A 26,229-nucleotide genomic window follows, 5' to 3' on the forward strand; every position below is an offset into this window, starting at 1 on the left:
CAACCCAGCCCTGTTTTCAACAAGTTAGCCTGACACGAGCCCACGATCCAATCGAAAAACAGCGCTTGGTCAGCGGTAAACTTCCAAAAAACACGTGACCTCGATGTGTTCTAAACTTGAGTCCATGATATGGTGACGTAATGCTAGTCAGCGGATACCTTAATTTGACAGATGTCAGTTGGTCATAACATGTATGTCTAATATCAAAGAAGAACACGGTAAACCAAGTCTGCATGTCCCTGTCAACCTATTATTTGAAGTATGGCCGCCATGTTGCGCGACTCCGTCGTCGTCGTCGTCGTCGTCGCCGTCGTGCGTACGCGCCCACGAGCAATATCGCTAGCCATGATAACCATGACAAAATCCATTCACGGGTTCCCTCTTCTTTCCTATGTGGGTACGGGGCTCCGCTGGGCGGCCCTTCGGGCTGCCGGAGCTCAGCTATTATGTTGCTTTCGACGGAGGAGAATTATTGTCTTTCTGGCAATGTTTCTCATTCGTGCATTCGTGGACTGTTTGGATGGTTGATAATGCGACAGTGGTTCGGCGCTTCGGCAAACGCCGCTCTAAACACGCGCTGAAGTCAATTCATAAATCATACACATTACAGAATAATTGATTCAAATGTGATGGACTGGGCAAACGTCACAAAAATACATACTCCTCCATCTGCCAAAGGGTATTTTCCCCCCTGACGAGCATGCGCTGTACAAAGACAATTTCGCGACCGGGAATGCATTCTCGCCCCCAGAGGACGCGCTCTTTTTTGTGCTGACTAAAAGGAGCGCGGCCTCTGGGGACGAAAATGAAGGAAGGGAATGCCGAAAGTCATTGCTGACATACATACTTTATTGGAACTCCCTTTAACAGGGCTTTTCAGTCACAATAAACATCGCACAGCGTGATGGAAATGTGCTGTTCCTGTTTCATTAACACTAAATATAAATGCTTGAGATGCAAATTGCCTACTTGCAATAAATGCTCAGTGTTTGAAGAAATAACGAGGACGTCGAAGGGTTGACAGCTGTTTTAAAAAGCGTTGTCTACTGCGAGGCTTGTGACAGGGACCTAAAGAGAGCCGCACCGAGTCTACCGTTGTCTGAAGAGAAGAGTATCGGCATTTTGCTAGTAAGTCCTAGCAGTAACTAGTCGCGCATCGGGTAAATTGCACGGAGACACGTGCTCATTCCCGTGTTTTAATGAGGTGCAACTACTAAAACAGGATCGACGCAGGTTCAACGTTTACTATCACGCTGGAATTAAATCGACTCTTTGTCGCACCTATTTTTAATTTATTCGACGCGACTTGGATTTGACGTTTGCCCTAGGGCTAAGTCGTAATTGCTAAAGTGATACGTCGGAACCGCTTTTGTAAGCTGCCATAGCTCTCATATCCATCTACTAATGCAGCCGGACAGATGGTGCAAACTGTCCGAAAAAGGCTCACAGGAATATTGCATATTGCTGTTTGTAGATTTGTCAAGTTAAATAAGACGCTAGAAGAAGTCAATGATCCATTCAGAAGGCAATGTTAACCACGATGTTACCCGCAGCCTTGCTGTTAATCCTCATTTCGAGTGAGTATCAAGTCCACTCTGTTTAACCTTTTGTTCCAGCAGCTCTAACAGTAACCAGTAACCCTACGACAAAGCAATGCAAATGTTTCATGATATAACTTTGACCGAACGAGTTCCATAATATTTCATACGGCCAGTAGGACAATGAAATGGGAAGCTTTCAGAAGTACGGGGTTTTAAATGGAGTTACATTATTGCCATGTTAACGTCTTTGCAATTACAAGCAGCCCCAAAGCGTTTTTCTTCAAAAATTTCACGTCTAGATTTCAAATATATATTTTAATACGTATTTTTATTTTCATTTTTTTTTTTACCACTGTGTCCTTAGAAACCATCTCGAGCAAACACTTGACTGCTTTTCTTGGGCATTACATTTCCGACTTCTTCTCACCGAAGTCGTACCAGACATATAGAGGCCACTGCACTCCTTTCACTTTCCTTTTGAGCCGTTTGACATCACGTATGTTTGTTACTCTGACCGCAATACTGGTCCTTTCATCGGAGAAACGGCTAAGTAAAGGAACCTGTCCTTCATGATTGGCAGGACACATTACCGACAGGTGCAAAGGGCTAATCTCTCATCTGCCTGCTTTACATTTTGATGACAAAAAACTACCTACAGTACACGTAGATTGGAAATGGACAACACAAAAGACGGCATGATCAAGTCCGACTTATAAAAGTGTGTTATTTATTACCGCTAAAATAATTTAAATTCCTGTCTGAATTATTGTTTGGAATGGCTTGTTTTCAAAATTTATTAAGCGCTGGACTAATTCCGAAAAATTACCTTCGTTTGTTTAAACATGATGCTAGAAGTAAATTGATCCGGAATAATGAAAGGTAATATGAAAACGGTCATCAGTAAAGTAAGTGTAAATTTAAGTCAGTCTCTGCCTGCTTTTTAAGAAATCTCATGTTCCTTTTCCGTCTACCATTTGATTTATCAGTTATTGTAGTTAACCCTTCATTAAATATCCTCAAAACAGTTTCCTTGTAGTTTCGACCACTCACTGACCCTCCGACTCAACGAGTGTTTGTCATTGTAGTTTTCTAACTCGTGAGCCGAACTTTTATTAATTTTCGAATTATTTAGGTCAATAAACATAGTTTTCATAATTTGGATGTCGAGCTGGCTTATGGTTACCAATACCTGTTCCTTCAAGTCATCTATTAGGATGCCTTTTATTGCGAAGTTTTCCATTTAGGCTAAAACATTAGAGAAGGTTAACTACGCAGCAAAAAAAGTTAGCGTACGATCACAAATCAAACGAAAGGCAATGTCTGTGTTTGACGTTAACGTTAGCTAAAGCCATGAATTATTCAGAAATCGTGAATTATGTCTTTTGATGACATGACCCATTTCAAGAAACGTTTTTTAATCCAAGAGCCTAGTTTTCGCTTGGTAGTCTAAATATGGTCAAAATTAATTAAATTGCAAATCGGTGAATCTAAAGAATTTTCCTCTTGAGAGACGAGCTACGTACAGTAAATGACGTAAATAAAGTTGGAAATAGTCCAGTGCCTGAATTTTCCTTTCTTTGCTCTATGTAAGGGTTGAACCCAGTCGGGGAAGAATTAAACTAAAATATGAGGCTGAAGGCTACTAAAGCGTCAAATAGTAGCTGATTTGCTAAAACGTTTCGGGGTTAGTGCTTCCTCAGTAAATGAAAATGAAGAGAAGATTTAGTTCAGGATAATTTGCATGTGCATGCTAAAACCGGGCTAATCAGAGAGTGGTTTAGACGCGCGCACAAGGATTTAAATGAATCGAATTACGCGACCAAGCGGGCAAACCATTGTCCCAAGTTCCTTGCAAAGCCACAAAGCGAACAGAACAAATCACATTTGTTTTTTGGTTGACAATTTTTTTTTTTTGGTAATGCTTGATTTTATTTCGCAATAGTGTTCATTGACTTAATTCCAAAGGTTTAGAAAAACAATGTACTGTTCTTTTAAAAATAGATATGTGAAACGGTAAGTGGTTAAACCAAGCTCCGATAATTCATCAACTAGGGAAAATCTTGACTACGAGGAAAATATTATTATGGGAGGTGATTTTAACTGCCCTCTCAATCCAGCCATTGACAAAAAAGGAGGCACACTTAATGAACAAAAACCGGTTGTTACTTTCGTAACTCGTTTTCTTCCTTATTTTGTTTAAATGACTATTACTTATTAACGATTATGTACATTTTTTAAGTTTTTGCTATCCATGCTGTGATTGCTGGGATCAGTGCAAGTTTCGTAATATAACCTTTGGATGCATGGAATTAGACACACCACATTTTTATCAGTTTAGTTACGCCATCTACGTTTTCGCTATTATTTTATGCTATCGCTATCATCGCTATCGTGCTAAGCTATCGTTTCTACAATTGCTACCCTCGCGGGAGCAAGATCAAAGCAAGTCTGCACATCTTTAGTCGTAATCGTGTCGTTATAGTTTAAGATTTATGTTCCATTGGTATCCTTGATTTATGTTTTGTATCCTAGCTAGTATTAGCTTACATAAGCCTTTTGTATCGTTTTGCTTTTAGTTCGAACCACACAATCACAATCATAACGACTTCGCATCAAAAGTATATCCCTATTTTGTTATCCTGATTCCTATATTATTGAGTCATCGCTCCTTCCAATAAACGCTAACGATTGATTTTACTGTGACCTGGTTTCTTTGGAATTAGACTGTGCGTTCGAGTGTTTCAAGCTCCTGTTAAGCCCTAATCTACACGTGGCTTCGCTCCTGGAAAGTCACACCGGCCCCGGGGGGGGGGGGGACACTGCCATATATGGGCTATATAGGTATGTGCCGCTGTGAAGGGTATGGTTTTCAAGCAGTTTACTCTAGGATAGGGTATGTAAATCAGAGCGTTTGGGTCTAGAATAGGGTATCATTTTTCACAAAACTGACTGGTTGGTTGAAGGTTTTATCTGGAGTAAGGAAACCAGAAATTGCCACTCAAAAATATAAAAAAAATCAAATCGGCAAGTTTAAATTTACGCAAATCAGCCTCAACAGTGTCAATAGATGGGGGGATTTGGGGAGTTTACTCTAGTATAGGTTAGCAAAATTCAGCTGAACTAGCTCTGGTATAGGCTAAGGGTTCCAGGGTCACAGCGGCACATCCCCACCCAGAAATTCCCAAAGTACCCCCCCCCCCCGGCACACCGGTCATATCATGTATTAGGGATTGTTTACAAAATGAACTTGATTTAGTCGATATATGCAGAATTAAAAATCCAGGCATCAGCAGTTTTACGTGGAGTCAAAAATCCCCGAGTCTTTTGCCGTCTAGATTATTGGTTAATTTCGAATAATTTAAGTGATTTAGTGACATCGACAGATATAATTCCTGCTATTAGAACTGATCATGACGTAATCTCTTTAAAAATTGGAGAGCTGGAAAATGAACTTAGAGGTCCTGGCTATTGGAAGATGAATTGTTCCTTGTTAGCGGATGAAGAGTATGTAAATAGTGTTACGGAATCAATTCAAATCTGAGCTGCCGAGGGACGAAAAGAACTGTCAGATGATCGTAGTCTTTGGGACTGGATAAATATAACATCAGAGCTCATGCTAGCTGGCATTCAAAAAAGAAGTCGAAAGAAAGGGAAAAGAAAGAACTAAGTCTTCAATACGAACTTCCTGAGACAGAACAAGCATCGGAAAAAAATCCTTGTGATTCTCTTACCTCTCGCTATCACGAAGCTTGGGAAAATCTAGAAGCCTTCTATGAAGAAAAAACAAAGGGCATAATAATAAGCGCTCGAGCTCGTTGGCATGAACATGGAGAAAAAAGTACAAAGTATTTTTTTGAACCTGGGGAAAAGAAATCATGTTAAGAAAAACATACGAAAGCTGTACATAAATGGAGAAATTAACACAGATCCATCTAATATATTAAAAGAACTGGAACGTTTTTATTGCCAGTTATATTGAAGTGGCCATAATGTTCCGGGAATTGATCAAAAAAGATCTTCTTTTTAAGGCGATTTAAATGTACCTACCCCTCCGAGGAACAGAAAATTAAGTGTGAGGATAAAATTTCGTCAAAGGAATGTTTTGATCTTCTAGATAACTTTCACAATAACAAAACAGGGAATGATGGCATTGCTATTGAATTCTATAAAAGATTTTGACCTCTAAGTAGTGATAGCTTTATTAGGTGTGCAAATGAATGTTTTGAAAAAGGTAAGATGTCCTGCTTCCAAAAACAAACTGTAATCACTCTTATTGAAAAATCAAAGGCCCTTGTAAGCCACCTTATGGATGAATGTTTCCTTGTACTTCTGTTTCAAAACAAGTCTTCGTTCGAAACCTTTCAAATGAAAATGAGTTTGACTGGTATGAAAAATGAACCTGTAGGTGGAAGTCATATGAATGGTTTCACATTTAGACTCGTTTTGACACAGACGCAAAAGGCAACTCGATCGGAAATGGCCTATTGGGTGAATGTAGAAAAGGTAGTAGAATAAAAAGAGAAGAGTGAAAAACAGGAATATAGACATCTCTTAGTCAAATGTGAAGCATAGGTTTTGATGTCCAAATATTAACTACTTAATAACCGAGAGTGAGGTCATTACGGGAAAATCTCAAACCTCGGCCTTGCCGTATTAACCGAGCGATAGCGAGGTCAATACGGTAGGCCGAGGTTTGAGATTTTCCCGTAACGACCGAACGGTCGAGGTTATTAAGTTGTTTATTACGTGGCTCATGAATTAAAGAAAAGAAAAATTATTCGAGCGGAAGTCGTCAATTTACATCCGGCGATGCGCGCGTTTACCGATTCATTCATCGTCTCAAACCCAAGGCAAAACTACACAGTTAGTGAACTTTATGTATTCCGTGAAAAACACACATTTCTTTACGGGAAAAATGATTGTCACAGCCCCAAAAAGGTATTTTAATATCGTGGTGCCACAACTTGATGGGGGAGTTTTTCCGACTTTTGTGGCGAAACGTCAACGCATATAGAAAAGACAGAAAGTGCTTCAAAATAGTCCAAACCAACGGTCTTTCGGTGAAACAAAATACTAATGCTTCAGAATGTACTGCTCAGAATAACTCGATCTCGGCATGCGCTTCGGACAACATATTTTCGCCTTCTTCATTCTGGGATGTATGGATGAACTTTTCAAGCCTTGTGAACGTCTAAAACTACCTGCAGTTATCAGAAACACTGCTACCGACAGAAACCGCCCGATTGTTTATATTTGATGATCCTGGAAGCTGATTTGCACTTGCTTGTGTTAAGGCGAGGGAATCTATTTGATAAGAACTGTTGCGGAGTTCAATATTTCAGTGATTGTTGTGACTAAGATGATAACTTGTAAGTTTCTTCGTGGTGTTCTGCTCAGGATTCATGACAGTTCTGCCGATGGTGTTTTTCACTTAGCGATTTTAGCTTTACCAGACTCGGTAAACCTCGATTGTTTTTCACCAGTGCCCGCCAAGGTTCCGGCTGGTAAGTCAAAAACGACTTCTATATAACTTTTGTGAAGGAAAAATCTCTAAACTTTTAGCTACTCGGATTAAATTTACTTTCTCTTACTGTTTTAATCGGCTTTCATCGTTTCAATGCGCTTGAATTTTCAGAGCCGGGCTCTTCCTAATTTGCATAATCAGTAATCGGCCCGTGGGCATTACGGCTGCATAATGACCACTCAGATCTCGTTCTTAGACAATCAGAACGCGCGTTATATCGACCACAAGCCAAAGCCATATAACAAGGTTGCCTATTGACACCCTTTAGCAGTCCGGGATCGTTATCAGATTTGATAACCATGTGACGTCACAACATGGCGGCCATTTCAAAAACCGAGAATTTTCGTATTCACTTCGCTTTGCTCGTTATTTGTTCGATTATACTCGGGTAATTTAGCCATAATTCTATTCGATAATTACCAGAAAAGAAGGAGCCTCGCGTGTTTTGAAGATGGCGGTTGAAGACCAGCGTAAACGATGTAAAATGCTACTCGTAAAGTGAAACAGCGCTTGCAATTTTGCATCCAAACCAGGTATGTTTTTCATTTTGTCATTAGATTTAAGTTACCTGGAGATTTTTGCGAAAATCACAAAAAAGTGCACGGGGTATTTTGATTTGCAATGTGTTGTTCGTAACGGCGGCCATATTTACAGCTGTAATTGATATGTTCCTAGGTATTGAGATGGCGGATGATGGTACCCATAGAATCAAAATAGCAAATTTATGTCGATTTTGTGGATATAGCTTGGTCATTACATAGGGTAGGTTTATTGTTGTCGAGTTTTGCAGCATAAAATTTCGTTCCTTTTAGGCCTGACAGACACGCACCATTCAACTTTAAGAATTACTGGTGGCAAAATCAAGGGGTACGTAAAAGTAATTTACATAAATCATCTAAGCCCCTTCAGAAAAAAATTATAGCTCTTAGTGAGTCGCTCGATTCATGGTACGGCAGTCCAGGTGGTCGGGAAACCACTTGCGAATCTAACATTAGTTGTTTATTTTCTTTTGAAGGGTTACCATGAGGTCAAAATCAAGGAGCCAGAAGGAACTCCTTTTCATGTCCTTCCTGAAAATTGCAAACAAAGACTCGTTCGCACTTCGTTGTGTTTTGCCAGAAATGAGAGAAATACCCGAGACACTTCTAGACGTGCCACAGTCTGGTATCCAAGAGCGCTAAGAAAAATTGCACTTTGAGAGAAGTTGCTGGAAGACAGATAGGCCGGGTGCAGTACTTCATAAACAGGGAACTAAAACACCTTTCGGACTGTGGGAAAATCGGCAATCACGTTAAAGGGTAAGTTGCCTATATTTTAGAGTCAATTGCAAAAACTCGCGGTCCTGAAATATTTTCCGGAAATGCCGGCCAAACTAGGTCAGTTTTCTGGCACACCAGTCGTTATATAATGAAGCTTATTGTTGGATTTAGCGAGTGAACTATGGTACGAAAACATATTACTTGAATTATAGTTTCTTTTATATGAATCGGTCATTAAAAGCGTTTTTCCATATCACCGAATGCACAACAATAGACTACTGATCTACAACTAAAACAATTTTTTTCCGGAAATGCCAAGACTTCCAAGTTTACTGTCACATCTCACGACATAAAGTGTTGCATGTACCCATTCCACTGAACGGAGGTGTATCACGAATTAAAGTAAATATACCTGCTATATTTTTGTTGTTGTGCCAGAACCATATCCGGCGAGCCCACAACGACAAAGAGAACTCCAGTGCATCAAAGATGGAAACCAAATGTACAATACGGCGAAGGGGATTGAAGTAGCAATCGCAGAAATGGAATTAGGCGTGGGATGGGATATGGCCATCGAGGTAAGCTATCCTATCTTCAGTATATCTGGACAGAGAGTCGACAGAGGGAGGGTCGCGAACTGTTTCGATACTGTTATTTCCATTTCATAGTAATGAATCATAGTAGGAGATGATTCGGTCCTAACCACGCTTCGCTCATGCAAATTGAACGAAATTCAGTTACAGCTCTCCGCTTGGAATATAGAAGCAACTTGTTCAGTGTCAATTTGTGAACTCAAGATGTATTTACTGTTAGTGTTTCGTTTATATTTTATACAGACTGCCGAACAGCCAGCTTCGCCAACTACCAAGAAAATGAAGCCTGAGTAAAAATAGAAGCTATCATATTAGTATCAATAAACAACGCTTTTGTGAACGGAATAACTGTTGTCTACCCTCGTGTGTTTTTACTCGGAACAAATATTATACGGTGTCTATCTGAAAATGAAACTTTTCGCTGTAGCTTTTGGACAAAGACAGTTTTCTTCCATACATCGCTGTTTTTATTCCATAATCCAGTAACCTATTGTGAAGCAAACATACAATTACAATTAAATGAAATTGCATTGTGATGTTGTGAAAAAAGTAACTCCTTTCATCGCAGCGCCCCGTCGACCGCCATATTGAATTATACACTGTTGCTACCAAATAATGTCACGTGAACAAAAACTTGTGTAGCGATTGGTTAATGGTTTGTTTTGGTCGAGGTTATCAAATCTGATAACGATCCCGGACTGTTTAGGTGGCTGAATTCGTAAAATTCTGAATTCTGGTAAAATCATTTTGTAATAAATGATATTTTATTACATATTTGAAACAGATTTCAAGAGAGCGCAACAACACAAATCAAAATGTACACCGCTTTTATTAGGAACATTTTCTTTCTTATTAACACACTGAAATACTGACTACCATAATGCAGCACATAAAAGCTACGAGGAGACATTTTAGACAACAGTCGTCTATACATGCAGGTTACACATTTTTTCCTGAGTTATAAAATAACATAATCTTTACAGCAGCAGGAAACACATGTAGTAGAAGTACAGCAAGGTAACCATTTTAAGAATTGATTGAAAATTCAACAGGTATAACCTGGAACAGTTAGGATAGCTTATACTTGAAATAATCATTGCAAGACTTGTATTAATTAATAGAGAGAGATTAACCCATTCTATTTTTGTGTTTCTTTATGATGGGGTCTAGTAGTTTCATTTGATTGCAGTCCTAATACGAAGAACTCATGTTACTCTACATGTATATGTTCATGTATATGAATATTATAAGCAGCTGCTAATTTTAAGTTGAAGTTGTATTTCTGTATTCCACTGCAAAGCTATAGGTTCATTTCTATATTAAATTTTGGCAAATGTAGTGAGTTCAGGTGGATTTCACTTGTTGACATTCTTGACTTCAAGCAACCTATAAGGATGAAGTTCCAAAGTGTTTCCAACTGTGTAATTATACGTGCAGTTTGGAGAGCCATTTTATATGCTTGTAACCAATGTCTTTTGCAAAGAATGAGTTTCAAAAGCTTAAGTGGCAGTTGTTGACATCACCTTTTTGAATGTTGTAATCACTTCGCACATCATCTATGTGGAGGTGGAGAGATCTAACATTCTGAAACAAGATTGCTTTTGTTTGGGGTAAATTGTCGGTCTGTAACACTACTAAAGGCACGAGGCTTGCTTGTGTTCTTTAAGTCTGCTCATTTCACTTTTAACCTTCTCAGTGATCTTTATTTTGTTTTCATTCAAATTAAGAATATGCAGTGCAGAGCCGTTTCGTACACGGCCCAAGCCAACATAATGCATGTGCTCTCTTGTGGATGCTGGAAAATCAACAACTGCCTCATTTAATGTGTCGCCTTGACAAGGGTGAATAGCCTTGGCAGCAGCAGGTCTAAGCGGAAATTGGCGCCGGAGAATTTGGACTTGACTTTTTTTATTGTCTTGTTACTTCCAATACTGGTGTCCAATTTCTATCTATAGTTGCCTTGTACAAATGTACATTTTCTCTGCGCTGGTTTCTGCCTATGTCAGGATGTGGAAAAGAGATCCAGATAATACTTAGTCTGGTGGAATTTTCAACTCTGTGGTCTGTTTTCTATGACACACTCCGTCAGTCCGTCAGTCACATCAATATTAGTTGTCAAGTCATATTTTGCTGCAGTGTCTACCGACACTAGCGAATATAAACCCATTGTCTTTGTTGGATCATCTGGGATTTTGTATTTCATTTGTTTCTTGAGATCATCAGAAATGTCCCCAACTATAATGTCCAAAGCCTTAATCTGAGCTTTATCAGCTTTAGAGAGGGTATACAGAGCATTGTTGTGCGCATCTACTGATGTATTTGTAGTAAATAAATGTGCCATGTTCATGGGATAATCATCTTGTTCAGGCCTTACATTCAAAATTCGTTGTTTCAAAATGGATATATCACGTTCAGAGCGATTTCCCTCTCTCAAACGATTGAGTAGCTGAGCAAATTCTTTGTCATCTTTTTGTCTCATTATTTCTGTCAATTCAAAGAGGGTGAAGTACTCTGTCCAAATGTTAGTTGCAAATTCATTATAGCCAGATTGGGAATTTTCAAAGATCCACTTATCAAAAATTGGCTTAAGCTGGAAAAGATCTCCAACAGTTACCAAGCTTATTCCACCGAATGGTTCATTAGTTCCCATAATTTGTTGTAACCTTAAGTTTAAAAAGTTGAACATGCCACTTCCAACCATGGAAATCTCATCGATAAATATCACCCTAAGTTTGTTTTGTTTTGCTCTAATTGTATTCAATCTGTCACTGTCAAGTGCACAATACTCAAATCCTCAATTGGCAGGTATCTTAAAAGCAGCATGTAGTGTACTGCCTTTTATTTTGAATGCTGCTTTACCAGCCGGGGTAGTCTTGACAACTTTCACTTCATCTGGATTTTCCCCAGCGATACTATTCAGAAATCGGATCAGAGCTTCATACAATGCATTTGTAACAGTACTTTTGCCAACTCCAGCACCTCCACTTAAGAACAATCTTAGAGGGTCATCTTTTGTTTTAATTGAATGTAACACGTGATAAAAAAAGACTGTCTTTGTTTTTCATTCAAAGAGCGGACAAGTCTACGATAATCGTCATCAGACATGCGCTTTACAACAAGTTCTTCCTGATGATTACTTCTGGGGATAAATTCCAGTATCATCGAGCAAATCATACTGGCTATGCTGCTTGTTTTTGCCACGGTCAAAGCAACCAAATAGTTCACTGGGCTTTTCTTTTACAGTACAGTCTTGCTGATTGATATGCTCTGCATTTGGAGCGACATTGTCAAAGTTGTCACATTCAGCATTATTCATATCCTCCATTGCTTTATTTAGTATTTCTGAATGGTATTCATACTGATGCCTATTACTGATAACTTCATCCTTAACCTGCTCAAATCTCTCTTGGTAAGTTTGAGTCTTTATTCAAATCTATGCTTTCCTTTCGCCATGGTGTATAAAGCATAAGTTGTTCTCTGTGATGTTTTTCTGGGTCCTTATCTTTATGGTACCTGACATATCGGATAATTTTAGCCTTCCTTCGCTTTACTAGTTTCATGCCCCCTCTCAGTTTGTAACCATTAAGTTCACATTGTGGGTCAGTAATATTGGTGTCATTTGGGTCATCATCAGTGTTCTCCTCAAAATAATTAGTCTCTGGAAGAAAGTCAACAAAAGCTGTGAGTGATGGCTCACTAGAAGTTGTGTCATCTTTTATGTCCTCAACACACTCAAGCCAAGCAACAAAGTCAGCAAGGCAAATTTTTTCGAATTGTTTTGGTCTCCGTTGAAACCGCTTTATTATGTTGTCAGATTCTATGTCATGTGAATTATCAGGTAACTCTTTCAGCTTTTCCAGTTTTTTTTATAAAGAATGCTCTTTCATCTGGGGGTGAGGTGCCTATAAACTGAACATCATGAGATGAACGTCTTAGAGGTATTTGCAATACAAGATAAACTGCTTCTTGAGCACTGATTTCAACTGTATTGAGAAACTTGGTTCCGATATGTCTAACTCTATTTGTAATGTCTTTATTACCTGCCTTTGCTTCTTCGGACGCTTTTTTTAGAAGTCTGCTCATACTTCGCTGGCCCTTTGTAATGTAAGACAGTATGTATGTAGCACATGCATAAGGATCTAACACATATTGTATGTCCAAGTTTGCTTGCCAAGCTTGGAGTAAGTGAACATTGTAATTGTTGATCCTTATTTCTGATGGTGATCTTCTAAGAAATAATGTGTCACGGTTTAATATGTTCCTGATGGCTAACTTTCTTCAGCTAATCCTAATTTTCTCAGGAAATCTTCAAAGCTTATATCTTCACCATATTTTATGCTGTCAAGGACCTGTTTAATATTTTCGGAATTTTCTTTCATTAGTTTACTCTCCTTCTCATCATGATAGGATTCCTCAAGTGGTTTCAGTATAATTGTCCTGGGCATTGGTGGCAATGGAAAGTTAAATCGACATATGTTATTCCCTGATCTCTTGCAAGTTTTGGCATGTCTGTGCATTTGCAAATTGGTAAGATTTTCCATTTCACTTGAACTGTTTGTCTTGTGGCAGATGATAAATTTATCAGCAAATGTGACAACCTCCTCACTGGAATGTTTTTCATACTGTGGCGTATCCTTTATCCAAAACAATCCATGAATATGTGGGCTTCCTCTTTGCTGAAATTCTACTCTGTGAAAATAATCAGCTATTTCTCCTATAAGTGCAAAACTGCCTTTTAAAACATCACGAATAAACAATTGTACCATGTGGTCAAAGTTCCTAGCACAGGTCACAAAATCTTTTTGAATAAGATCTGATTTTTGATCCCAAGTCATTTGTTGGATTTCATCATCAGTGTACTCTTTTTTCGCAACAATTCTACCTAAAGTTTTGAGAAGATGAGTCCACCTTGTTTCAGCAGCTGAAAAGGAGCAAAACCATGTTGGATTGCCAAGTTGACGAATCATTGCAAACAGGTCGTTTTTGCACTTTTCAAATAAGGTGGTGACCCTCGAACACTTTTTAAAACTCTGAAACCTTCATCTAGGCGTGCAAGCTTATTGAGATAATCTTCGGATTTCAAGTCTCCAGCAGTAAAACATTTTCCTTTCGTCTTACACTTTCTGTGTAAAATGCAAGCGCTATCTTGAATTTGCTTGATTTGCAGCTTTTTCAGCTTATAGAAGATATTAGGGACAGACATGGCAGCTCTCCTATCCTGACTTCCTAATTCCCACTTCGCGGTTGTACTGTATGACACAGGGACCTTTCTTTCATTGTTGTCAGGCCTTCGTTTTCTACAAATATTGAAGGAAATGAAAGGTATTCCGAGTCCTTGTCCAAGAATATTCCTAATGGTTTGTTTCCTTCACCTGGTGCAAAACTAATAATTCTGTCTGCATTTTCTACTATGTTGGATTCTTGCAGTAATGTATCTGTAACTCCTGAAGGAGGTTGTTGCCTGTCTCGTATTATTGGTATTTTCGTCCATCGCAATTGCAGAGACAGTTATTCCTTTAACGTGTTCTACTTGTAACGTGATAGATTCGTATGCAAGAACATTCTCACTGTGGATTCAAGTGTAACATTTCACTCCATATGCAGGCCTATGCTAGTGAATCCTATGACCCTCGTTTCTTGCTTAAATGTTTTCTAAAAATTTGAGCAAGTTCACCCCCCCCCCCCCTCTCTCTCTCTCTCTCTTCTCCCCGCTGGAAAAAAAGAGCGCTTACGCCGATGAAGGTATGTTTCACGTTAAATATAGTGTTGAATTGCATTCCTTTGCATTCATTTAATTAACCATTCATTACATCAGTCAGACATTAAGTCATTCGTTCCTTTGTTTGCTCACTCTCGTGTTTGTTATGAAAAACGCTTTTTGTCGTTTGTTTTATTAACTTTTCAGGTGAAAAGTGTAGGATGGCATCTGCAGCCCTTTGGTGCCAAAGTGCGTGTTATGCTTTGAATAAGACATTCGACTGCAAGGGGCCACCTGCGCATGCCCTTTCTGTCAAACAATGCAATGATTATAACTGCACTCGAGGATGTGGCAGCACACAAAATTGTGATCAGCAATGTCATCGTGAATGTCTTCTGGAATGTAAAATCAGACCGAAACTTAAGCAGAATTGCAACACCGGTGAATGTGATATGGAGAGCTACGGTCAGAATAGTGAGCAGAATTGCAATTTTGGTGCTAGTAAATGCAGTCTGCGGTGTGACAGCAAACAACAATGTACGCAGAATTGCAACAATGGCGAATGTGATATGGTGTGCCACGGTCAGAATTGTGAGCAGAAGTGCAATTCTGGTGCTAGTAAATGCAGTCTCCGATGTGACAGCAAACAGCAATGTACGCAGAATTGCAACAATGGCGAATGTGATATGGAGTGCCACGGTCAGAATTGTGAGCAGAAGTGCAATTCTGGTGCTAGTAAATGCAGTCTGCAATGCCACAGCAAACAACCTTGTACGCAGATATGCAACCATGGTGAGTGTACACTGGAATGCCATGGACCAAACTGTGCGCATCATTGTAAAGGGAATCAGCACAGCTGCCAGCCGAAGAGTCAAGTTGCAAATGAGCTACACGAGTGCGAGAACATTTGTTTCACCGACGATAACGAGTGCACCTCTACTGCTACTACGACGGAGAAAACTACTGTAACGCTCAGAACAGCCTCGGATCATCCTTGCAGGCATTTTTGCTCAGGTGAGTGGTCAAACTGCAGTAGCTTTTGTTACAGTGGCCGGTATTGCTTAGGCATTACGACAAGGGAATGAAACAAAACCTATGATTAGCAACAATTTTCGCTCTCAATTACGCTTCATCTATACAATAAGTAATTTCTGAAGTGAGTTCTGTAGAATGGTAATCTGCATAGAGAACCTTGTCAGCTGTCTATTAAGAGAAGGTGCGGAATATGATCTTAGTTTCATCATATTTTAATACTAAGATCTTACATCCTCATACACTGAACTCCGCTAGAACAATCAACACCGCTATCATCATCTCCACCACCGTCTCCATCCCTGACAGCCACGAAAACATCTTCTTGGTCGTCTTCATCGTCATTGGCATCATTATCATTTTCGGGATCATCTTTAAAAACTGTAACATCACCATCGCCAACAGTGTCGACACCTTCATCATCACCAATGGCATCAGAGGACAGAAGTCTTGAATCCAATAATATTTCGTCGATAACAGCCACGACAACATCAGTAGCCGCGGCATCATTACTTTCATTATCGTCATCATCGTTTTGGTCATCTTCATCGTCATCAGCATCATTATCATTACCGGGATCATCCTTAAAAACTGCATCACTTTCATTACCACCACCGGTAACAGTATCAACACCTTCTTTGTCACCAATGGCATCAGAGGACAGAGGTCTTGAATCCAAAAACACTTCTCGAACGGAAGAATTGGTACGTATATGTATGTTGTTAACTAAGAAGGGAATTAAGATTTTTGTATAATGACAAAGATTTAATGTACAACATAAAGGGCACATTCCCTTGCGATACACAGCGTGCAATCCCGCGCGGGCAAGATCCCATCCTGTCCGATCGGGTAACCAATCCCAATGCCGGATTTGGTTCACCTTAAACACTCGTGGAGCTAGCTATATAATATTGTTCTGGAAAAAGTTTTCCTATTCGAGGCGATGACAAAAACTGAAAACTGAAAAAACAACTCTGATTAGTCTGTTAATCAGCTCATGATTCGGTTTTTGTTTTTAATGACGCTCGCTCAGTGAAATATCCAGTATAAAGTTTAAGTGTAGACTACCTACTAATTTCCAAAGTAGTGAAACATCTTAAAAAGAATTGTGGGAATCTCGTCTCAGTGACTACTGTAAACCGCTTCATTTATTTACTTCCTACAATTGTGGGAGGTGCGGTGTTTTCATGGTAAAGTCAGTGCGCTCGTCTCTGGATCAAGCGGTCCGGGTTCGAGCCCCGTCCTGCAGGGACATTACGTTATGTTTAGTTAGGAAGACACTTTACTCGCACAGTGCCTCGCTCCACCCAGGTACCGGTGTATAAATGGGTATTGGTGAAGGTAATTCTGGAGGTAACCCTGCGATGGACTAACATCCCATCCAGGGGTGAGTAGAAATACTCTTAGTCGCTTCATGTCACAGAAACCGGGATAAGCTCCAACATGATGAGCCACTTGGCTCGTATTAACCCTCGAAAACTAAATTCCAAACTCCCAAGAGTGCAAATCCACTTTATGTTTCATGTTAACAATTTCCATTCCAGGTCACAGAGTTTCTTTCTGCCTTGAACAAAACCAATGTCCGGCAAGGGTCGTCATTGAAGGTATCCGTAACTTTTTTTACTAAACTAAAGTAGCTAAGATAACTAAATTTATAATATTTATTTACTTCAGAGACATTTTTGCTCTACATCATAAACTAGCCTACCCCTAAGGAAAAGGTCAGTTCAGTCACCGCCCGTCCATAAGCGATATATCATACTAAGAATGTGACGTGTTCCTTCACAATGCGAAGATCGTCGACAGCTGAAACTAATTTAATAAGCTCCTTATTCATTGCAATGAACTTTCATGTTTTTCTCATTGGGCTCTCTCGAATAATAGTTAATGACAAGTACTGTATTGATTGAGTTCGTAAAATTTACTCGCACAAGGCCAAGCTAAGGGTTGGAATAAAATGGCCGAGGGAAATCTCAAAGCCGCCCTATTAAAAATAACCAGTCTGTAATTCATTTTAAAATGTTACAATCTGTTACAAACATTGTTGACAAATAAACTTGACAGCCACCAAAACGCGGAACGGTTTGCAATTGTCTTAAAGGTAAAGCAGCTTGGAAAGGATATGGGGAGGAGGTCGGTATTCAAATAGAAACGTCCTCACAGGATGAGAAATCCGAGTAAATGGACGCAAGAATCTGCCAAGAGGGTATACAATGCATTTACATTTCCCCAATCCCTACCACACGCAACGTGCGTTCTTTCATGCCACCTACAGTAACAACATAGCTTTATAAAAAGCTAAAATAACCCAAGTGGAAAAAGAATAAACTTCCATTCGCAAGCAATATTCAATTTATTTCATGCCTGTTTGTTCGTACTGATTTTTATCGAATATTTAGGTACATGTAACTCAGAGCATTTTTGTCATGTTTGTTTTCAGGATGTTGTCACTATATTAGAAAACATCATGGAACAGTCTAAAAACACATCTCTTCATCAAGTGCAACCGAGTTCAATAACAGAGCAGGAACAAAAAGAAGAAATCTTCAAAATGGCATTTGCCTTTGAAGATTTTGCTCGTAAATATGCTCAATATCATCTCAATGAATCAGTGCCTCAGTTGAACATTGCTAACAACAAACTCGGTAAGTGGAAATACTTTAATTTAAATCATTCCAATCTGGGAAAAGGATGCAACAATATTATATCATAGCAGTTTTTCTCCGAAAACGGGAATATTCCAAACTTTAATTTATTGCAACCATTTTGAAATCTCTGGTGATCCTAGCTATCTGCCAATCATGATTGGCTTTTAACAATGCGATTTATTAACGAATCGCACCATTTTTTACTCTAAATCACATGTTTTCCCAGCCAATGAGAATGGAAAACAAAAACATATTTTAAGGCTTGTTTTGTTTTCTGTTTCGCAAACAAAGTGAAATGGTAACGCATTTCCGGTTCTGCTTTTTTGACAAACGTGCTGATTGGATCAACAAAATATATCGGTACCCACCGAACAAAATCCTATTTTAGGCGATTAAATTGCGCGAATTCAAAATTTATGTAATAAATTAAAGTGGCAATACAACTTCATGTCGTGCAAGTTTGGTCTGAAATCATACTTGTGATTTCAAATCGAACTCACATTGCGCACTTGTCCGATTTTGGAATCACGCGTATGATTTAAGACCGAATTGCACTGCACTCAGTTCAATTACCATTATCAATAAAATATTAAAATAATGAGCCCGTCAAACATCTATAGAAACACTTACAAATTGTAATGGCTTTCAAATATTTTTGCCTTAGTTAATGTCCAGTAAAAATATGTCGAAGATCGGAAGCTGCAATTTGACATATATATGCGAACTGATTTGTCCACGGAAGATATTTTAATAGTCTTGCCTTTTTATCATTCTCATCTTGTTGTTTCTTACCACACAGTTATGCATATGCAACGAGTTTTCAGCCAAAATGCGAGTGATTTTCATCTCAAGGGACCAGTAAAACAGAACTTCATCAACATTCCTTCAAGCAATTTCCGCAACAAAGGTTTGTTTAACCCGCTTTATGAACGATGCATTACATATTAAGTAAGAGCATTAAAAGAAAGTGTTTTCCTAATTTCCATAATACAATGCCAAATGCCACCAAATGTAAAAACAAATTGGATTTTTTTTTTAAAAAAAAAAAAAAAGCAGATTCCACGGAGCAAACTAGAACAGATGTTTTGACATATTTTGCAAAAAGAGGTACAGGGCTACCGAGATGGAAGTAGTCACAGCTCCAATTTTGTAGTAGGATCTCAAAGAACCTTAATTGCAATTCTGATTAAAATTTGAATCTTTCAGTAAAATTAGAATGCCGCTCCTGGAGTAAGATGGTAAGTTAATAGCAAGCACGGCCATACAATTTTAAGCACGATTTATCAGCCGGGATGCAGTCCATTTGTTGTTAAAAGTTTACATTTGATTGGCTAAAACATGTTGCGTTTCGTGTCATCATTTGATTCTAGTACAAAAGATCACAGCTTGTTCACAAACTTACGTTCTCAGACTGGGCATTAACATGTGACTCACATTTAATTTCTACACCAAGGAGTGACTAGAAAACTCTTTACTCTAAAAGGTGGCATTCTTCTGCATTGCAGGTAACCCATTTCCCAGCAGTTTTACAACGCTACCCTGATAATTCGCCGAGACCAATTTGTTATAAGCGAACTCGTGGCTGTCAAGCTAAAGTCTCAAGTAGATAAATTATATATGGTCTAAACGGTTTTGAATAAATATTTTTCCATTTCATCTTCAGTCGTACCTCAAGAAAGCTATGTAAACTTACTTTTTTGCCCTAGCTTGCAAACTAGGTTTAGTCATTTATTTCCTTGTTAATTTCAACTTAGGTTCAATACTGATTGGTATCGTGTACAAGGATCTCCATGAATTACTGAAATCGAATTCATCCAATAGTGATACAACTAGGAACAGCAGGTAATAAGCAGTAGAGAAGTTTTAAGCAAATTAAATTTTCTTAAAAAGCAAACTTCTATTATCGTGTTATATGGCTGTTTAACTTCCATTAATGATGGTCAAGGGGCTAGCTGTTTCAGATTTCCTCTTTAATAGAAAATTAGAAACACGATCAGTAACAAGGTTTTGTTATGTAATACATCAAACCCGAAATACCGTGTGTGACCACATTTCCGAAAACCGAGAAAAGGAGTTACTAATACGACGCGCGGCGCAGTACTTTTGACGAACTTCGAGGTGTTTGGAAATGTGGTCCAACGCTGTCTGGATTGTTTGATATTCTTCTAAATCGAAACTAAGACGACAGAAAACGGAGAAATAAACTCGAAAAAATCTATGCTATTTACTGATCAGATATCCAAACACCGCCACGGTCATGATTTCGAATTTCCTTTGTTTAAACGTGTTGATTTAGTAATGGGTTTGAGAAAATTGTATTCTATTCAGGAATCTTGGCACCATAATAATTGCAGCTACGATGGATCCAGAGCCGAAAAAGTTGAAGCAGAATGTAGCCCTTAAGTTCAGGAACCTGAAGGTAACAAGAACGGAACATTTATAGAGAAAAATCGACTCTTCCGCTAAATCGAATGTAATTGATTTACTGGATCTTTGGTACTGTACGTTTTGTTTTATATTTTATATTCTAAAAGTTGACCTGGCATATTTTCAGGTTACTGACTGCAAGAGATCTTGTATGTTCTGGAGCGGCTACAGCGAGAAAAAGTGAGAATCAATTTAATTTACTTGTATATTTTTAGCTTACTACCTTAGCTTGCTTTAAAGGCAATAGCTGAATATAACTTCCATTAATATACACCACATAGGAATGCAAGCACCGCAGTTTTTGCACAGTCAATTGCCGCCGCGTCATTCAATTCTTTTACTCGCTGGGGAAGGAGTGGTTTTCCCCTCCCAACCCTGCCCTATTTTGTCTTCTCAGCAGAGTTCTGGGTTGCTGTTTTGCAGTTTCGTTTTTGAGTGTCCTCACCTTTACTGGGCCAGAAAAATATTTAATTGTGTTCCTTGTAACGTGATCATGATCTCAAAACCTGATGATTTTGTTAAAGCGGCTATGGGCCTTTGTTCATAGCCATTTAATTCCAACAATGTTTTGTTCTGATATCATGTAGGGGCGCAACAAACAAGCTTCAGGATATGCAGCACTGATTTATGTGTAGTGATACAAACATTTTGTCTGTCACATTTTATTAAATACCTCTTTTCAGTCCAGACGGGTGGTCAGAGGAAGGATGCCATGTTGTGAGATCGAAGAGCAGCTCAGTACAAACAGAATGCAGCTGTAATCATATGACTCACTTCGCTGTTTTATTCGACTATGGGGATAACCTTGAGGTAAAAGTACTTGTCAATTTCTAATTAATTCCATCCGAGACAATGGCAATATATTCAAGTGTATTAAATAAATGAATTTTGAGCTCGAATCAAAGATTCACGTTCCAAACAAAACTTGAGTTTGATTAAGGGTCAAACTTCGGCAGTTTTTCTGTTTGCATTTTACATGTACTTCTAAATGATTTAGCTCTCGCTGGGTTTTGAGTTTTCTTTTCACTTAATTCCCCTACCTACAATTGAATGCTAGGCCTAGTTATAATCCTAATCGGACTAAACGGAGTGATAATTAGGCTGATTGGAGGGTGAGGGACTTGTTGAGCTAAAAATACCAAATCGAAGTCTGACTAAATCCATTGCAGTGAGTTGATATTACCGCAGAAGTTTATGTTGCTCGTTTTCTGTTGCTAATTTGTACTGCAGATTACAAGGACAGATGAGAAGATATTGAGAATTCTCACCTACGTAGGCTTGGCTCTCTCCATTTTCGGCATCATTCTCACGATATTCTTTTATGCTTATTTCACGTAAGTAATAGAATAGATTTACTTCATGCAAATTGTCTAGTTTTCTATATGCTGATAATCAAATTTACAATTTTAACGTTGGTGAGACGTTTTACTCTCTCGGAATTATTCTATAAAAACCACATTCTAAATAATGCTTAAATTTCATATGTGTATAAACCATCGTGTAAAGCCCAAGCTATCTCAAAGTTTCGTTTGCAAAACTAACATTCGTTTTCACTTTGAGATTATAATATGTCTTTCTCGTCAATCTTTTTTAATGGTTTGTCACTAGTTGCATATATACACTATACCAGACGTATGTGTTCTCGCGTTTGAATCTTTCTTCCACTGTCCCAATTAGTGTGATGCTTAGGTGATATTCAACATTTGGATTTTACTGATTATCTTTATATTTCCTTTGTTTTTGCACCTAGTATTTGTTTGTTTGTTTTTCTTTTTTTACCAGCGACGTACATCAGCCTCTCTCTCAAATCAGGATTAGTCTTGCTAGTTCTCTCGGAGCAGGACAACTAATCTTTCTTGCGGGAATCAATGCCACAGGAAATACGGTAAGGGAGTTTTACAGATTTGATGAATTCCATTTGTTGTAGTTTTAACATCAAGGTTTCTGCATCATTAAGGGGTAACTCATTTTTTTTTTTAGTCACGGGTATTCTGCTAGCTTGCGTGCATAAGCCAAGTCTACTATTTGCTTTTACGCGTAATAAAAGTCCGCGAAGCGCCTCGCCAATGGTGCTCCAGTGTCTCAACGTCATGAGAAATGCGTGTTTAATATGCAAATGAAGACGCAGGTGATAGCGTAATAACATAGACAGATTTTAATCCAAGCTTTTTTTGCAGGGAGCTTGTGTCGCAGTAGCGGCCCTTATGCAGTACTTTTTGATGGCAGCTTTCTGTTGGATGCTCGTCGAGGGAATCTACCTTTACTTGTTTGTAGTCAAGGTTTACAACATCAACAACAAGATGAACGTGTACTACGTCATGTCATGGGGTAAATTATTGTGTAATGGATTATTTTACTGTTATTTGCTGTTGTACCTGCATAAAACTATGAATTTATTGATCCCTCGGTTCATGTCCGAGAGAAATGCTTCTTTCTACCTTTTTTGTTTCTCTTGTTATAATGCATTGCAGGTTTCCCTGCCGTTATGGTTACAATCTCGCTAAGTATTGCATCAGGAAAAGAAGGAATCCAGGGATTTGTCAGTGAGGAATAGTAAGAAATGTATTCCTTTACTAATCTTCTCTATTGCCATCTCTGATTCATCATGTTGTCAGAATTATTTTCACTTTATGTATGAAGAAAGATTTTTCCCAACGTTTCTAAAATACAATCCCATCATTCAAACACATCACATTAAACGTGTTTATTCTTTTTTCTTGTTTGCCTTTTTTCTTGAATTTTGTTCCTTCTAGCTGCTGGATGTCTTCGGATAACAATCTGATCTGGATATTTGTCGCGTTTGTGGTGATGATCGAAGCTGTAAGTAAATCGAATCTCAAGTTTAAACCTTTGCTATCTATCAATTTGAAGTTGAATTTGAATACTGAACAAGTTGGTCTTAAATACTTTTAAGACTTCAAGAAATTTATGAAGAGATTGAAATTTTGGAAGCTAAAATAAAGAAACCCACAAACTGAGATAAAAATTACAAATTAATAATTAAGAAGTATAAAAGTTTTAAAATATGGACAATACTCAGGGAAGGATGAGAATAAATCAAGAATTGTTTTCTTTTTCTTTACTACGATGTACTATTTTTTTTGTTATTTCTTTCATATAAGACCCCACAAGTATCTAGCTTTAAACTATGCATGAAGTTACTTTTTACTTTTTCTTCTGTTAGAACTAAAAGCCATTGATATATTTGATTATTTTAATCTTATGGTCAAGGTTAACATCTTGATACTCGTGCGAGTGATCAAAGAAATGACCACAATGCAATCAACAGAAGAAAACCACATTCAGCAGATACGGTAAGAATTAAGACTTGCGAATAACAACAGTTTCTCCATCGCTACTCTATCAGTCTCTCGTCGAGCCAACAAATCACCATGCCCATAACTTGCTTCTGCGTCTTTTTCTGTTACAAACTTTAATTTGCACGACTCGGTCAGGTGGTACAAAATTTACAGTAAGTTTCATGTACGCAGTGGCACATCAAGAACAAAACAGCTCGCACCAGCAGTGAGGCTTGACTTGCCTTTGTTTCGGATGTCCCATTACGTTACACGGTTGATTTACGCAACTTTAAACCTTTATTTGGATTCGCTCTTGTTAATCTGCACCTTAGGGGCGTCGTTTTTTATCTAATCTATTTTTTATCGTTTGGCCAGTTGTAAAGAACCTTGGCCCCACTTACCTTGCGGCCCATCTTCATTAAATCTCTACCATGTGACCAGAAATTTATCTTGTGCTTTGTTATTTCAGACTTGGCATCAAGGCATGCACAGTGTTGATACCTCTTCTAGGAGTCACGTGGTTGTTTGGTCTTCTGTCACCTTTACACAAGGCATTTGTTTACATTTTCACGATACTTAACTCTGCCCAGGTTAGTTTTTGAGTCCTGGATTCAACAATTTTTACAACTGCTTGCAATTTTTTCATGCAAAGAATTAGAAAATTGTATTGTTAGAAGATATCATTTTCGATGGTGTAAATTTCTCACTTTTGGAGCCCCGTGTTTCTTGGTATGCTACATTTACATTTCATCACAGAAACTAAATAATGATAATAATTGGACAAACCTTAACCGCACTTTTTTTTTAATTACTCTTAATTACTCAATTATCATTAACGTTTTTCCTGAAGGCAGGACAAGAAGCTAAAGCTAGACCTGATCCCAAAACTTTCAAGTAGGGAAAGAAATTTTGCAATTATTCTGAAAGACGCAATTATTTCGCTGTTCAGTAAGACTTTTATCAATTTATTAATTTATTTACTTTCTTCAACAGGGATTCCTGATTTTTGTCTTGCATTGTTTGAGAAACAGTCAGGTAAGAGCATTGACTTGAAAATCGATCAACGATATCTCCATGAACTCTCTCGGCACATCATGCATCGCATTACTACACAGCCGGCTACTCAAATGTTGGGAATAATTCTACTCTAGTTGCCGAATGCTGTGGGAAAGCAAATTTAGGGACAGATGCGTGAATGTGCTCAAGCGCCATAGTTTTACTTGATATAACGACTCTTCAAGGAGTAAATACGGAACCGGACGTTAAAAGTCTAGTTGCAGGTCCTTTCTCATGTAAATTTGAGACCACATTTAGAACAAAACTTCAACAAGAGACTTAATACTTTTGCTTGACTTTAAGTTTTGTTTGATCCTCAGATTAAAGAACGGTTCAGAAGAAGGATGAACGCGGTTTTTCCAGTTTCAAGTGCAAACGATGTAAACTCAACCAAGAAAACTTCTCAGTTTAATCAAAGTGATGTCGGCATATCGAAGGCAATGGAGCTCCATTCATGCAGTAATGGCGTATTTGAACTGGAGTAGCGATTGACCCAATTAAAGTGCCACTGGTTTCTAGTAGCTTAAAAAAAGATAAAGTTTGTAGCGAAAAGTGTTCCCTATTTTAGTGCATAGCCGCTTTAACATGCAGTTAACAGTAATTTAGGGCCAAAAAGTATTTAATTTTACGGCTGACGATTACTACGCTTAGTTTCTTTTAATATTTACGTAAGCATGCAACTCAGACTCAGTTGTGAGTACATTGTCAAACCCACAATCGACAGAACAGCCATCCGTGGCTGTTCCGTTGGTTTTTGCCAGACAGTCAGTAACCTACAACGGGTATCTAGTGACCTAAGATTCTATACTAGGTCTTTTTAAGTGGCTAAAACGTTTAATGGAGACAGCGTAACCGAGTGGTTAGGGTGGTCGCGAGTTCAAGTCCCGCTCTGACCACTAAGGTAGATTTGTTTCTCGGTAGACACCAGTTAAACTCCTCGGTCATGCTTGTAAATAACCAACTAGTCTGCCTTCCGACAGTTGGGATTTTTAAGCCTATTATGTTTATTTGAAATCTTTACTAGCTAGTTGTAACTAAGCGCATCGACCACTATAAACATTTAACATTAACAACATTAACAGATATCATAAACTGGTACCGAGGTCCCGACGAGTCCGGATAATCGAGGTTCGACTGTAACTCCTTGTGTTG

The 26,229-nt window shown here is 38.5% G+C and overlaps 1 protein-coding gene and 1 pseudogene across 1 annotated transcript; one reads left to right on the forward strand and one right to left on the reverse strand.

The window, feature by feature from the left end:
* Positions 1-10,967: 10,967 nt before the first annotated feature.
* LOC145494120 (uncharacterized) lies at positions 10,968-13,884 on the reverse strand (annotated as a pseudogene).
* A 1,183-nt stretch (positions 13,885-15,067) lies between these two features.
* LOC145494484 (uncharacterized) lies at positions 15,068-25,661 on the forward strand. Its single transcript, XM_081473954.1, has 18 exons — positions 15,068-15,629; positions 15,906-16,351; positions 17,192-17,251; positions 18,088-18,292; positions 19,095-19,202; positions 20,050-20,137; positions 20,624-20,714; positions 20,850-20,902; positions 21,406-21,532; positions 21,953-22,056; positions 22,505-22,607; positions 22,900-23,050; positions 23,194-23,275; positions 23,476-23,542; positions 23,954-24,036; positions 24,491-24,611; positions 25,015-25,056; positions 25,398-25,661. Exons 1-18 carry the CDS (start codon positions 15,068-15,070, stop codon positions 25,560-25,562), a joined length of 2,658 nt encoding a protein of 885 aa, XP_081330080.1. The 3' UTR covers positions 25,563-25,661.
* Positions 25,662-26,229: the final 568 nt, after the last annotated feature.

Source organism: Orbicella franksi, chromosome 8, assembly GCF_964199315.1.
Source record: "Orbicella franksi chromosome 8, jaOrbFran1.1, whole genome shotgun sequence".
Lineage (NCBI taxonomy): Eukaryota > Metazoa > Cnidaria > Anthozoa > Scleractinia > Merulinidae > Orbicella > Orbicella franksi.